Source organism: Eleginops maclovinus, chromosome 21 (assembly GCF_036324505.1).
Source record: "Eleginops maclovinus isolate JMC-PN-2008 ecotype Puerto Natales chromosome 21, JC_Emac_rtc_rv5, whole genome shotgun sequence".
Classification (NCBI taxonomy): Eukaryota; Metazoa; Chordata; class Actinopteri; order Perciformes; family Eleginopidae; genus Eleginops; species Eleginops maclovinus.
Genome location: NC_086369.1, coordinates 8,158,320 through 8,174,672, shown reverse-complemented (window position 1 = coordinate 8,174,672; position 16,353 = coordinate 8,158,320). Strand labels below are relative to the sequence as shown.

The 16,353-nt window shown below is 41.4% G+C and overlaps 1 protein-coding gene across 1 annotated transcript in view; it reads right to left on the bottom strand.

Moving 5' to 3' along the window:
- The window catches only part of LOC134858060 (glycogen debranching enzyme-like), a 63,892-nt gene that overhangs the window by 8,686 nt on the left and 38,853 nt on the right, over positions 1-16,353 (bottom strand). The window contains 6 exon segments of the mRNA XM_063873927.1: positions 6,020-6,231; positions 6,870-6,982; positions 8,394-8,529; positions 10,406-10,517; positions 12,343-12,565; positions 15,388-15,490. Of these exon segments, the coding sequence (XP_063729997.1) occupies positions 6,020-6,231; positions 6,870-6,982; positions 8,394-8,529; positions 10,406-10,517; positions 12,343-12,565; positions 15,388-15,490 (899 nt within the window).

The following is a 16,353-nucleotide window of genomic DNA, read 5'->3' as shown; positions in this document are numbered from 1 at the left end:
TTACTCGGTGTGAAATGTGTTTTTTTAGCTGTTCTGTCGGCATTTCCTGCAGTCAGTCTAAAAAAATATTCATACGGGGAGTTTCTTTGACTATCTATAGGCAAATATGGGCGTTACGTGAAGTCCGCACAAGCTGCGCATCATTTAAGATAAGATAAGATAAGATGTACCTTTATTAATCCCTGTAGGGGAAATTCAAATGTTTATGCAGCAACAGAGAAGAAGAAAACAGTATAGGTTCACACAAGGATGTGAAAAACAAATTTAAATTCTAAATTCTAAATTTAAAAAAAATATATGTACAGATAAGTAACGAAAGTACTGTTAAAAATACACACATGTACAGTGGGGAGAAGAAGTATTTGATACACTGCCGATTTTGCAGGTTTTCCCACTTACAAAGCATGTAGAAGTCTGTCATTTTTATCATAGGTACTCTTCAACTGTGAGAGACGGAATCTAAAACAAAAATCCAGAAAATCACATTGTATGATTTTAAAATAATTAATTTGCATTTTATTGCATGACATAAGTATTTGATCACCTACCAACCAGTAAGAATTCTGGCTCTCACAGACCTGTTAGTTTTTCTTTAAGAAGCCCTCCTGTTCTCCACTCATTACCTGTATCAGCTGCACCTGTTTGAACTTGTTACCTGTATAAAAGAGACCTGTCCACACACTCAATCAAACAGACTCCAACCTCTCCACAATGGCCAAGACCAGAGAGCTGTGTAAGAACACCAGGGATAAAATTGTAGACCTGCACAAGGCTGGGATGGGCTACAGGACAATAGGCAAGCAGCTTGGTGAGAAGGCAACAACTGTTGGCGCAATTATTAGAAAATGGCAGAAGTTCAAGATGACAGTCAATCTCCCTCGGTCTGGGGCTCCATGCAAGATCTCACCTCGTGGGGCATCAATGATCATGAGGAAGGTGAGGGATCAGCCCAGAACTACACGGCAGGACCTGGTCAATGACCTGAAGAGAGCTGGGACCACAGTCTCAAAGAAAACCATTAGTTACACATTACGCCGTCATGGATTAAAATCCTGCAGCGCACGCAAGATCCCCCTGTTCAAGCCAGCGCATGTCCTGGCCCATCTGAAGTTTGCCAGTGACCATCTGGATGATCCAGAGGAGGAATGGGAGAAGGTCATGTGGTCTGATGAGACAAAAATAGAGCTTTTTGGTCTTAACTCCACTCGCCGTGTTTGGAGGAAGAAGAAGGATGAGTACAACCCCAAGAACACCATCCCAACTGTGAAGCATGGAGGTGGACACATCATTCTTTGGGGATGCTTTTCTGCAAAGGGGACAGGACGACTGCACCGTATTGAGGAGAGGATGGATGGGGCCATGTATCGCGAGATCTTGGACAACAACCTCCTGCCCTCAGTAAGAGCATTGAAGATGGGTCTCGGCTGGGTCTTCCAGCATGACAACGACCCGAAACACACAGCCAGGGAAACTAAAGCTTGAATTATACTTGTTTTAACAGCCCTTACGCTTACGTCTTGCGTTTATGTTAATGACTCGAGGCGTTTATACTTCATTTTGCTTTGTCGGCGGTTGCGTGTGCTGCGTGGCGATTCCCCGCCAGGACAGTAGGTGGAGCAGTGGGTTTTCATCTGGATGTCCTTGTATCCAGCCAAGGACGGGTTGTAGATATGCTCATACCGTCAGACCTCTTCTGACAGTCTCTCTTCCAGTGGATTCATGTTGTTGCTTCTTCTTCGTCGCTTTCTACCTTGACGTTCGAAAACAGCGGGGTTTTATTAGGGGATGAAACCGGAAGATGTGAACACGCCGCCGGACGTGATGTAGATAGATGCGCGAGCACGCAAGGGGGGGCTTGCAACCGCGCAAGAGCTTGCGATACATCTTGCGTCTTGCGTTGCGTCTTTTTTCACCGACTATAAATCAAGTATAAGGAGTGGCTCCGTAAGAAGCATCTCAAGGTCCTGGAGTGGCCTAGCCAGTCTCCAGACCTGAACCCAATAGAAAATCTTTGGAGGGAGCTAAAAGTCCGTATTGCCCAGCGACAGCCCCGAAACCTGAAGGATCTGGAGAAGATCTGGATGAAGGAGTGGGCCAAAATCCCTGCTGCAGTGTGTGCAAACCTGGTCAAGAACTACAGGAAACGTCTGATCTCTGTAAATGCAAACAAAGGTCTCTGTACCAAATATTAAGTTCTGTTTTTCTGATGTATCAAATACTTATGTCATGCAGTAAAATGCAAATTAATTACTTAAAAATCATACAATGTGATTTTCTGGATTTTTGTTTTAGATTCCGTCTCTCACAGTTAAAGAGTAACTATGATAAAAATTACAGACTTCTACATGGTTTCTAAGTGGGAAAACCTGCAAAATCGGCAGTGTATCAAATACTTCTTCTCCCCACTGTATGTGTGCAGAAAGAGAGTGCAGGTCCAAGCTATTGTGCAAAAGTGCAGGCTTTATGTGCAGTCCGGGTTATTGTCAGTGAGTTACATGGAGGAGTCTGTGGCTGAACGTACTCCTCATCTTCACTAGCTCTGCATGGAGGGGGTGGGAGGGGTTATCCAGGATACTGTCCAGTTTCCTCCTCATCCTCCCCTCAGCCACATTATTGTCCAGTTTAACCTCAACAACAGAGCTAGCCTTCCTCACGAGCTTGTTCAGCCTTTCAGCATCCCTTTTGTTGGTGTTTCCACCCCAGCACACCACGGCAAAGAAGAGCACACTGGCCACCAAAGACTGGTAGAAGGTCCGCAGCAGCCTCGTGCACACTTTGAATGACCTGAGCCTCCTCAGGAAGAACAGCTTGCTCTGTCCCTTCCTGAAGAGAGCATCAGTGTTGTCACTCCAGTACAGTTTATTGTTTAAGGGCATTCCAGGAACATGTAGGTGTTCACCACCTCCACCTCCTCCCCCCTGATCGTGATGGGGTTAGAGACCTCTTTGTGCTCCGCCTGAAGTCCACCACCAGCTCCTTAGTCTTGCTGATGTTGAGCTGGAGGTGATTGTTGTCACACCAGCCTACGAAGTTCTTAACCAGGGCCCTGTACTCCTCCTCGTTGTCATCTGTGATGCAGCTGACGATGGAGGAGTCTTTTGCCATGAAAGCCCGTTTTTTTCTTGTTCAACAGCGTTTTAATGTCACCATTGATCCAGGGTTTATTGTTTGGGAAGCATCGTACCTTTTTGGTGGGTACAATGCTCTCCTCACAGAAACTGATGTAGTCGGTGATGCACAGTGAGAGTCCTTTAATGTCCTCACCATGGACTGTCTGAAACATCTCCCAGTCTGTTGTCCTGTAGCAATACCTCAACTCCTCCTCGACCTCATCAGACCACTGCTGTACAGTCCTGGTGATGGTAGGCTTCTTCTGACAAGGGGCTTGTATTTGGGAACAAGCCTGATCAGGTTGTGGTCTGAACTGCCAAGGGGGGGAGGATGGTGGAGCTGTATGCCTCCTTAACATTGGCATACAGCAGGTCCAGTGTCCTGTTGTTCCTAGTGCCACCGGTGACATACTGGGTGAAGTTTGAAAGGCTTTTGGAGACTTTTACATGGTTAAAATCTCCATTAACCGTAATAAATGCATTGGGGTGCCACGTCTGTAATCCCGGGATGGAGGAGTGGAGGACATCATTCGCCTGCGACGCTGCAGCACATGGTTGGATGTAAACAACAACAGCTATGACCTCTGAGAACTCCTGAGGTAAAAAAATACGGTCTCAAACCCACCGCCAACAGCTCAATGTCCGGAGTACAAATACGTCCTTTACCGATACATGTCCATGGTTACACCATTGTTTGTTAATAAAGACGGCAAGTATTCTGGCTCTCTTCTTGCTGCTCCTCTTGTCTCTGTTGGGTCGAACCACAGTGAAGCCGTCTGGCTCCACCAGACAGTCTGGTATTTCCCCGTTGAGCCATGTCTCGGTAAAGCACTGCAAACTCGACAGCCGGTACTTCCGCTGTGTTTTTAGAAGTGCTGCGAGTTCGTCCGTCTTGTTTCCCAGCAACCTGATGTTCCCCATGATTACGGAGGGCAAATAAGATTTAAATATCCTCCTATTATTGGCCCTCTTTTGCCTCACGCGGGCTCCAGCGCGTGTCACCAGTCTGTGTCTGCGTATAACAGCTGGTAAATCGCTGAAACTCGGCCCCGGAGGGAGAGAAGCGCTTCTCTTGAGTAAGAGATAGTCTTGCCGTCGATATCCATAGAAAAGTGGTAAAACAATCCTACCAATAATAAATATAATATAATTCGAGTTGATTGTGATTTATAAATGTTTTATAAATCGGAATATTTGTGTGCGTATTTACTTGCTTTTTCCTAAGTACGCCACCTTCCCACGTGAATCCTACGCAAAGCTTTATAAATGAGGCCCCAGGTCGTCTTGACCATGCCAAAATGAATTGAGTTTCTGACGTGATTAACCGATTAGATGTTTGCGTTAACGAGCAGTTGAACAGGTGCTAAAGTGGCCAGTAAGTGTATGTCTACCATGTTGTGATAATAAGTGTCATGGTTTTAAAATATTATTTTGAAATGATCGTTTAAATTGTCTCTGATGCCCAGTGTTGGGAATAACGTCGTAAAAATAACGGCGTTAGGTAACGCCGTTATTTTTTCAGTAACGGGGTAATCTAACTAATTACTGTTTCCGTTGTTACAACGCCGTTATCGTCACTGAACGTTAAATGCGCTGCGTTACTATGAATTGATTGAATAAACTACCCGTATAGCCTGTTGTCATCCGAAGCTTGGGGTGCGTTCACACAAACTGCCAGTGAAGATACCGGGTGGCACAACGAGATAAGCAATTATGATTGGCTAAGGCAGAGTCATGCTTCATGGTAGCCAATCGAAGTCAGTGTTTTTACACACAGGCCAGGACAGGCGCGACACACACACACACACACACACACACACACACACACACACACACACACACACACACACACACACACACACACACACACACACACACACACGCGAGTCCGGAGCAATCTGATGAAAAGTTGGTGGAGATATAAGCACTACTTCAAATTCATTGAGGTCAAAGGCAAGAACGTGCATGTAAAGTGTACATTATGTCCAGGAGGGAAGACTTTGTGGACATCCGTTGTAAGCAACTCTAATTTAATGAAGCATCTCACAGCGACACACGCATCTACAAAGCTAGTGGCCCAATCACCGATACCTGCACCACAGCTGATAGCTCGCCATCCAGTAGCTATGTACAACGTACCTGTCTGTTCTGCTCATTTCAACTGACTTGTGAAAACTGCTGAAAAATCCAGATTCTTTGACATATAGCAACTTTTTTAGCAACTAGTTACTTTTATTATACAGTAATTCAGTTACTAACTCAGTTACTTTTTGGAACAAGTAGTGAGTAACTATAACTAATTACTTTTTTAAAGTAACGTTCCCAACACTGCTGAGGCCTCCTCCACACTACTGTGTTTTTGTTTTAAAACGTATAACTTTTGCTACGTTTACACCTCGCGTTCACACTGCTTCGGCGTTTTCGAGCCCCTAAAATGGAGGCTTTTGGAAACGCTGCTGGCCCCATTTCAGTTTTAAAACCCCGGGGCTGCTGATTAGTGTGGACAGGCAGAAACGCAGACTTTTGGGAACGCTGACTTAGGCTACCATGAGCGCTTTCTGATTGGGTCTTATCGATCACGAGTATCCTTCTCTGATTCGTCACGCTCCTACTACGTGACCCTTTCTTACCGGAAAGATTCAAATCAGCTGGTATCTGGTCAGATCAGCCTAGACTACCAGTGATAAACATGGATTACGAGTAAAAGCGCTGTTTACCTTGTTGTCTTTGGTAGCAGTTGTTGTGCAGGTAAATTCTAGATTTCCAGCTTAGCAAATCTCAGTATTGTATCACCCTAGACCACAGTCGGGAATGGAACTGGCTAATGGAACCAAATCTTTTCATTGATCATTAACAAGAAGTAAAATTTGATTTAGTGACCAAAGCCACAACACACAGCAGCTACTTACCATCACCATGGCAATGGGGAAGTTAGTGCGGAGTTGGTAGTCACACCACGGACTTGAAGACCCAAAACTGTCCTTGTAGATGCCTCTTTTGTGAACCAACTCAGGTTGTCTCCCCTCATAGTCCTGGGGATCATGGGGAATAAAGAAGTTCTTCTCAAAGTTCTCCTGGATCTTAAGATCCCACTTCACATATGACTCTGAATATGTCTGTCCTGAAATAAACAGTAAAGATAAAAAAAGAACAGGATTCAAAGATTGTTATGGAGAATTCAAAATCCATGAATCTGTAAGAAAAACACTTTTCAGAGGAGTGCAAAAACATTGGAAAGCATGTGATGCATATTTCATCATTTAACTGAATCAGATAATCCCATTATTAAAGTGACATAAGTCATGTATGTAAGGAATAACCTTTTCACTGATAGGCATAAAGTCAAGACGTTTTCAGAATTGGGCAGCTGCCCTATGACCCCTTGTAGAGATAAACTCCCTAAAGACACAAAAGTGGATCATTATAACCCCATGTGTGTGAATGTTTGTGTTATGTTTTGTCAGTCGGTTTCTGAACTATAGGGCTGTGTCCTAACATTGACATAAAGTATTCGGCAACCTAGAAAGTAAGGGCTCTACCCACGGTCTTTTTTTATAGGGTTACTGCTTTTTTGTCCAGCTGCCCCGAACGCTTCTTATCGAGAAATCTGAAATTTACTGAAAGGCAATAAATGGCTATTTAGATAAAGTCCTGCATAGTCCACTGCCAGTGTTGAGAAAAACGCCCAATGACACACACCTATAAACATGGGATTATTAAACTGATTCCGATCCTGAAGTGTATGTGATCTTACTGTACCTCCTCTGCGTATGTTGACCGCTGCATAGGGGAAGTGCCCATTGTTGTGCAGTTTCACAAGCCATCTTATAGTAGATTTACACAGGCCCACTATCTCCACTGCAGAGCCATCCCTGGATCATACACAGACACACAAAGATCTAAAGATTTGCAGTGAAACTGACAGGATGCAGATGAAAAACTAGTTTTAAAAAGACTCAAATTATGTTAATCTTTAAAACTATTGAACTGTAAGTTTGACATCAACCTTGTGACAAACTTAATATTTATTTTTGCAGAAGAAAAGACAATGTTCATTACTGTTTTGTTTTTATAGACCAACTAGGCATGTGATAAATAGTTTGACAGTCTTTCTAAACTGATAACTGAAAATAATACAAGGATTCCATCAAAGTACTCATTAAGTAAGGGTGTCGCGTCGGGCTCCCTGATCAGCCTGTCGGGTGTTCTTTTCCCATAATTACCGCCTCGCTGCACATTATCCCGCTTATTACACATCCAGATACAAAACCAACTAAAGACTCGACTCCCAATATTAATTGAATATATTTTATTGACTCAAAAATGATCGTATTTCTTCCTCTGAGAAATAAAAAACTCCTTTCCACAGCGCACCAACGGCTGGAACTGCGACAACAACAACTTTACGGCAGCACTGATCGAAGTTTTCTGTAACTGTTCAAGTCTGTTCCAGTTTCTTATCCACTAACACGTCCTTTAAACACTGCAGAGCACAGACCCAGTCCCTGTTAGTGTTTACTTCCTGTCTGTCTCCTTCTGGTGATTTATCTGACATCCAGCGCTCCGTATTTTAACCGCTTTTACTCTCTCTTTCTTGATCCTCCTTTCACAACTGTGAATAAGTGCTTGACAGCGGTCTGTAGGCCTACTACAGGATTAACAACGTGTCAAGGTGTTCTGAATTGACCAATCAGAATAGAGTATTCAACTAAACTGTGTAACAACTAACTGTATTTGTGGATTAAAACTTTGACATATAGTTCAGTACAAAGCTAGTTACTGGAAGTCATAGAATCAAATGGTTCTTTACTATTTTGAACCTATAAGGTTCAGCCTATAGAGCGCAGACTAAATGTTTCTCATAGACCTATGACCCCCACTTATCATAGTGGTTGCTGACACATAGTCACACTATATCTTGCTGTAGTCTGGTTGAGAATCTGACAGGGCTCAATTTTACTGCCAACAGCTACACCATACATGCTACATTTTGTAAATATATGCGTTTTGAATGTTAAAGTAGAATCTAAAGTGACTATTATTTAAATATATTAACCATATTTTAATATTTTTTTTGTGTTTATGTCAATACTAAATGATACATAATATTCACAGTGAGATATTAGAATTAGCCACTTTGTAAATCTTTTCATTGTCTTATTATCTTTCCATTGCAAATTGGCATCAACCGTTGTCTTTTACCTTGTAACTTTAACAAATTTCATTTAGTAATGGTGGATGCTTGCTCAATAAACAAAGATGGAGAAATAAGAGAAAACATACCTTGGTGTAGCAGGTATTCCCTTGTTGTGTGCCCTCTCACTCTCACCCATCTTGTCCATCCAAGTTCCACAATTGAAGCGATTTCCTCCAGAGATGAAGCCAGTGGTCTGGTCCACTCCAGCCTCTACATTAAAACCTGGTGAAAGTCAGATGGGTTTTTATCAGTATCACAGAGCCAAAACCAGGTCAGATGACCTTTACCTTTGTTATTCAGTCACAATTTCAAAATGCAAACTATGTCGTCCATGTCCTGATTTCTTCCCTCTGGCTCCATGAGCTTAACTGATTCCATCAATTTATTTCGGCTGTTAAAAAGCCTTAACACCTTCAAACACTTGTTTCCCTTGTGTCTTGTCAATACATTCCATACATTACGTCAACACATTGTAGTATAATATAACTGTTGTTTCTGTAATTAGTGTTTTCACACAGAATGTGAATAAAGGCAAAAAGCCTGTACAAAGGCAGCATATACCAGATCCACTTTCATCTGAGATTTCAAAATAAAAGCTCTAAATATTCAAGAGCTGTGCACTGCCTATCTGTTAACTACAGGGAACTCAAAGTTACTATTTATGGATTAACACCAAGATACTATTGTTGGTCAATAGTATCTTGGTGCTAATCCATTCGAACATTTTATTGAGAAAGGATTGACACTATAGCCAATTGGCATTACTGCCAAATGTCTGGTGTTTAAAAATGGCAAAACTCAAAGCACCTACTCCTCAGTCAACAAAAATGATATGGTCTGACCTCATGATGCCACTGAAGAAGTAACTTTAAAATTATTTTTTCGAAAAAACATACAATTTCAATGAGCTCGAAAACCTTTCAGGAACCAAAGGGTCGTCGGAACGAGAACAGATCATACCAAAATACAAATGAGGATTGGAAGCTTAATAATAATAATAATAATAATAATAATAATAATAATAATAATAATAATAATAATAATAATAATGATAATAATAAATTATTAGTTGTGGTAGAAGAAGATGAGTTAGTGGTCAAAGGCTATGGTGAAGAAGTGAGTTTTTAATGAAGATTTGAAGAAGTCCAGTGAGGCAGCAATGCGGATCTCTGCAGGAAGAGCGTTCCAGAGGGTGGGGGCCGCAACACTGAACGCCCTGTCACCAGTGAGTGCTGGGAATAGCGAGAAGGCCCGTGTCCGAGTACCGCAGACACCGTGAAGGGGTGCAGGGATGGAGGAGGTCCGATAAGTACTGCGGAGCGAGGCCATGGAGAGACTTGGAAGTGAGGAGGAGGGTTTTGAAAGTGATCTGGGACCTGATCGGGAGCCAGTGAAGGTGGTGCGGGTGAGAACTCTGGCGGAAGAGTTCTGGACATGCTTGAGCCTCTCCAGGGTTTTGCTGGGAACCCCAGAGAGGACCCCATTGCAGTAGTCCATTCGGCACGTGATGAAGGCGTGTATGAGCATTTCTGCCACAGAGTCGGAGAGTGAAGGCCGGAGTCTGGAAATGTGGTTGCGGACTTCAGGGGATGGAGAGATGAAGAGGAGTAGATCTCCAACCTTCTGGAGTTGTGACTTGGGAGCCATAAACATGAGCTCTGTTTTTGTGCTGTTAAGTTTGAGTAAGCTTGACGACATCCAGTTTTTGATGTCCTGTAGGCAGTTGACAAGGGATTGGGGGGGAGTTGAGTGGATGGTTTGGTGCAGAGATAGAGCTGTTTGTCATCAGCGTATGAATGGAAGTTGAGACCATGGTGGCAAATGGTTTGACCAAGTGGGACAATATAGATGGTGAAGAGGAGGGGTCCAAGCACAGACCCTTGAGGTACACCTTGGTTGACAGGGGCTGATGGGGAACTGCAGTCACTGATGGTGACAAAATGTTGTCTGTTCGAGAGACTCAAGACTCGAACCAGGCAAGAGCTGTGTCCTCTTAATCTATACAATAAAAACAGTGTGACCTGACCAGATCTGTGTAAAGCTAAAAGATATCAAGTAAAATCAATAAGCAGTATTGGTTATGAGTGCATGAAAATACCTTCATTGGACATATTACTGTCCAACTGTGGCCCAGCGTTGGTCTCTCTGAACTGAATACCATGCATATGTCTCTGCATAACCTCCTGGATAACATCATATAGTGGTTGTTCCTGAAGAAAAAAAAGAATAAATTAAATTCGATAAATGTTTTAATTTAAATAAAAACACCAGTTAATTTCAGAAGATTCAGAAGACTTACAGAAATGTGCAGCTCCATTTCTTTTCTTTTTTTTATACAGTGGACACATTTATATTGAATTCAATTAATGAGTCATTTTCAATGGCAAATGCTAATGAATAGGCTACCCGATGATATGCAACAATCCTTAACACCGGGATTACATTACTGCGCCGCAGTTTTGTTCCGACCTCCAAACGGCGTAATACCCCACCAGGAGCGTTTCAGAAGCGGAGCGTCTTGCGTGCACGGCTTGCAGTTATTGTTGATTTGGTCATATTTCCTGGACATTTGTACTTCTACAAGAAAGTAGTAGGCTGCGTAGCGAAATCTTTTATTTGTGTGTCTGTTTAAATTGTGTTTATTGTTGTTATTTCCTATTTTGTTGTATTGTAGCCTACAAACAAAGTTAATAATAGTTGTAATAGTCCAGTTATAAACGACATGAATCAAAGATGTGTTGCTGTATTTTAGTTATAAAAAAAATGCTTTCATCATCATAATAATTCTATATAATTTACACACAGTGCCTGTAAACAGGAGGAGAACGCTAGTATTTCTTCTCCTACTTGAAAGACTACAGAGGGTTGGGGGGACGAGAAGGAGCCGGCTTTGGGTGCACCCCCTCAACCAGCGAAGCTTGTACATCTTTAGCTTATTTGCATCTCTTCTCTCTGTCCTCCTCTGACCTGGCTCTACGGCCTTGCAGGTGCTGTTATTTTCATTAAGGAGGGGCACCCTAGGCTTCTGAAGCCTTGTTGTTCCCACAGTGGGTACAAACTCAAGCTGACCTAAGATTGGCTTTATTGTTTATGGACAGCTAGCGCCAGTTTATCTGGACACAGATGCTCCGGTAAACACCTTATTTGTGACCTAGATGACAGTTTAAGTTAAACGTATTGTCTAAGCTTGTTTAGTCTGGCGTTTGAAGAATGTTGATATCCATTTGTAACTAGTTAAAACCTCTTCCTATTGTCGAGATCTTCAGAATTGGTTTGGCAACCGCTGTGGCGACGTGTCTACAGTAAATGTCTTGTCAATTCTCCGGCCGTAACTCCGCGTAAACCCAACAGTGTTTTGCCATCAAGTTCCTGCTCTCCAGTGTCTCTCTGAGTTTCGTCTCCCTTGCTTCAGAAGTTTCCACCACACCCGGCGCTTTGCAATGCCTCGCGTCTCTGTCGAAAATACACCAGCCGCGTATTTTTAGCTGAGCCCAGCGCCGTTACGCTTCTGAGACGCGACGTGGCGCGTCTGGTGGAATCACACGTATTGACTAAAGTGGCGGCGATTTCGCGGCACGTGCGGCGTGGTGTGGCGCAGACGTAACGCAGCGCAGACGGACCGGTGGAAAATGGGGGTTAAGAACCGTTTTGGTACTTTACTTGGGTATTTCTACTTTATGGTGTAAGGCTGTGCCAAAGAGAGATGTGATTTTGTTAAGAAATGTAATAACACCCCCCCACACTCCCCTTTTAATAGAATAATAATTGGTGCTGCAACCAAACCGTTCTTATGATACACAGTGCTGTGGAGAAAAGTTTGGCTATGCAAGACAACTGACTTTGTTGGTTGAATATCATAGTGGTGTGACCAGAACCATAAACTGCATTGCACTAAAATCAGGGAAAAATAGGCATAATTGTTCAAATTCATAGATATTCTTTGCACCTAGTAGGCACCGTATAGTATGAATTCAAACAGCAGGGACTTTGGCCCATCATATCAAGAACCAATAAGAAAACAGCACACAGTCCTACCTTGGCTCCATTAGGCTTAAGCTCAGATATGTTGGGGTACATCCTTTTGACAGGACACTTGAGGATGGAGACACCATCTGGTACTAGTGTGCAATACTCCTGGATACACTGCAGCCACCACCAAACAGCATCCCGACAGTTGTAGCGCACACTAGTGCCCTTGCCAAGCTGGTTGGGGATCAGGCCGTAATGCAATGTACCTGCAAATGCTAGGATGATGATCCTGTGAAAATTGGAATAATGGTTTAATAGATCAGGGTTCAGATAATTGACTTCTGGACAGAGCATAAAAGGTGCCGTTACTGTTCAAATGTACCATACTGTGAAATGTCTCATAATTCAAGAAGGAAGTAATTATTTTTCCTGCTGGCAATCATGAAATTGTTAATATTTTCAGTTACTCTCACCTGCTATTCCGATTATGATTTTAATAGGCCAGTTAAGGTAAACAGAGGTGTTTCTAAAGTACTGAGTGCCATTTTGAGTTGCTGCAATGGTATTTCAGAAAAATGGTCCATCCTGCCGCATCATTTTTTCACTTTGATTTTCGGGGTGTCTTTGAATTCAGCCCATAGGTTGATCATTTTCATTTCAATCAAACGATGTGGCGTCCTTTCGTTTCTAAAACATTACCCAGTCCATATCAGTATAGATATACAGCATGATTTTTTCCCCCTTTGAGATCTGATGTGTTTTCAAAGTGTTCCTTTAATCTTTTGGAGCAGAATGTTGCCGTAACATGCCATAGTTACGTTTAAATGTTGCGTCCACAACATATTGTGGGACAGCCATTTCTCTTTTCCTTTCGTAAGGAAAGGTCCAGTGTTTCCTTAGCTAGTTTCAAAGCTCCTTTCCTATCATCTAGAGAATTTGGACAGCTCTTATTATGGCTGCCACTGAGGTACTTCTGGGTCATTGCACTCCGTTAGGAAGCTTCCTCAGATAAACTGACAATTTGACCACAACCCCAGTGTTTCTCTTACCTCCCCACCTGTGTCTTGTCCTTGTTATTAGTGTTGTGTATTTTAATTCTGGTTTTTCTTTCAGTTTGTCAGATTCTGGATGTTGGAAGTCTATTTAAATAGAGTTTCGGTTGTGTTTTTTTTTTGCCTTGTTTTTCCTGGCCCAACTCTGTGAATTCTGGATCAATCGTTGATAAAGGACTTGTATTTAATGTCTTCTGCACTTTGGTCCCATAAACTCTGCTCTCCAGTCGTGACATAATACTATCATTAATTTACAAATAAAGAAAACAAATTTGTGAATATCTCTCTAACACTTACAATTTCGATCAGGCATTTGTGAATCCATGGTGTATTTGTTCATCAAAAAAAAGTTTGTGGATGTCAATTCTCTTGTGGATCGTCTTTTTACACACAGAGTTTTTCAGACAAACTTTCCGCTGGTCTGAATAGTGTCTGCTGGTGGAAACCACGTGATGGCCTGCTGATGACGACATTTCCATATTTCAATATTTCAATGTGAGTCCCTCTACCTTGGTTTCAATAGTTGTTCTGTCTTGAACCGACTGTCTTTCTTCTTTTTACATTGTTTTTACATATAACTTGTTTGTTCTTCAATATGATATTGACCCTGCATAGGATCAAGGGAAGTGCTACAGGAAGAGGCACTTCCTAGAGGAATTTGGGAGATAAGTGGGGATTCCTCATTGAGGGGGTGCCAATAAATGAGAGCAGCGCAGCCGAGGCGCAGCGGAGCAGCACAGCTTTGATAAACACTTTATCAAAGCTAAATTATGAAAAATATGAGGTTAAGTGTTATCCTGCTGCTAGCCACCCGTCCACCGGTAGATTGACCGGACATCATTCCCCTTTTGAAAAATGTTTCACCCACTAATTTATACATTATTGGTGACATATGGTTTTCGTTAGACATTTGGGAGTTAAAATGTTTTCCTGCTTTTCGTGCATTTTGACATTTCCTTTTTATCACACAGTCAAGTTCCAACTAATTATACCCTTTAAACGAGCCAGCTACACCACCTGTTTACTAGTGGTGCGTTAGTCTTTCAAAAAGAAAGTTATGGGTTTTATTCCAGCTCTAGCAGTCAACATGTCAATGTAGTTATACCTTACAAATTAGCTGCTAATTATTGCAGTATATATCACATACTTAATAGATAATTATCAACTGTACTTAATAAACTTTTCACTTTTAAATGTTATTGTCAAAAGTCACTTTTATAGCCAGCATTGCAGTTCGTTGTGAGCTTTTCACCCTACAGCATTCCCACTGCACTATTTTTTTCAATCAAAGATAATATTTAACTTTATGCACTGTAGAACTTGTTAAACTGAGGTGTATTACATTGTCTAAGAAGAATTAACACATATTTCGGAGTTAATTTATGCTACAGGTTTCATAAACAGTGAAACCAGAATCCTGAATAAAGTTTGACATAATAGTCCGTGGTTGTCAAAATAATAGTAGTTTCACTCAAATATGTGGTTTTATTTTGTGTATACTGTATGAGGTTAATTGACCATAAAAATAATAGGAGTAATGAGTTGGAATCAACTTCGCTAAAAGGGTGTAACAAAAGTGTTGGTGATGATTTATTCTGTATACTCTATAAATAGTCAAACCGGACCAGTGCATTTTTTATCCAGAAAGACCAAAGTTGCACAGTCAACAGTAAGACAACACAAAGGTTATGCAGTACTTTGATCTGAACCAACATAGGGAGCAGTGGGGGTTTAGCAGAAAAGGCCTGATAAGCTATTCTATTACACCCTCTAAGAAGTCTCACTATTATGGTACCTCCCAAGTGTTTAGAGAAACCGTGGAAAACTTAATGGAAATCATCAGTTTGTTTTTTTGAGATTGCCGTGCTATTATAGATTTTAAAAGACGATCTGACTGTGGAAAGAAATACCTTCTCATAATTAAACCATTCCTATAAAATGCCCCTTGATGATTTTAATATGATATGGAAATAAAGACCACAGTATGTGAAATTCAAACAGACATGCTCAAAACCTTGAAGAAAATATTTGTCTATATTGTGTAGTATTGCGGCCTGACCGAGCTTCCAGGTATCTGCCAGTCAGCAATAGCAGGCCTCGCAGGGAAATAAAGGTGTCACGGCCCCAACAACGGAATTGCCCAGCACAAAAGTGAGGAAGACCTGAAGTTAGGAAAAAAAAAAACATATAAGGACAACAGTGGTTCTGGGTAAATATCACCAATATAATACCCTATCATATACTTTACCTAATTTTTCATACCAATACCATGATGAATACATGAGAGCTATGTTTTGCTTCAGTGTAACAGCCAGACAAGATGCAGTCACAAGATGCAGTCACAAAACTTCATATATGGGTAGATAAGTTAGAATAAAAATTAAATTGCAGATACAAAAACATTTTGAGGTTTCTAGTGCAAAAGACAGGGAAGGAGATGGGTTGGACGTGGCTCTTCTCACATTATGCCCCTGGCCCTATGTTGTGTTGAAATGGTAGGACTCCATCCCAAAATGGTCTCTAGTTGGACATAGTAACATAAATGCAACAATAATAATAATATTATTTTACTATATTGGATGACTTGGGCACAAAAATGGTCTTCATGATACACAATAGGGGTGGGGGAAATAATCGATACAGCATAGTGTCGCAACACTTTTGTGGCGATATTGTATCGATACACGGCAAGTATCGATATTGTATTATATAAACTATTCATATTACAAATCCAAGTTAACGTTTGTATAATCATATATATACAACACTGACTTAGCATATTTGATCCTCCAATTAAAGAGTGATAATCTTAAAAAAAAAAAAAGCCATAGGCAGTTGATTTTTGATGATAGTGATTGAATGTTTCAATATAAAATATTGTTTGATATGATTGTTTGCAACAATTTGTAGAATGCCAACAACCTTTCTGAAGAATCTCATTTATTAGTGTATTGACCGAATGTATTATTAGGGTAGGTTTTGGTTATCAAAATTGATAAAAAGAGAAGAACTGTTAGGGAATTTT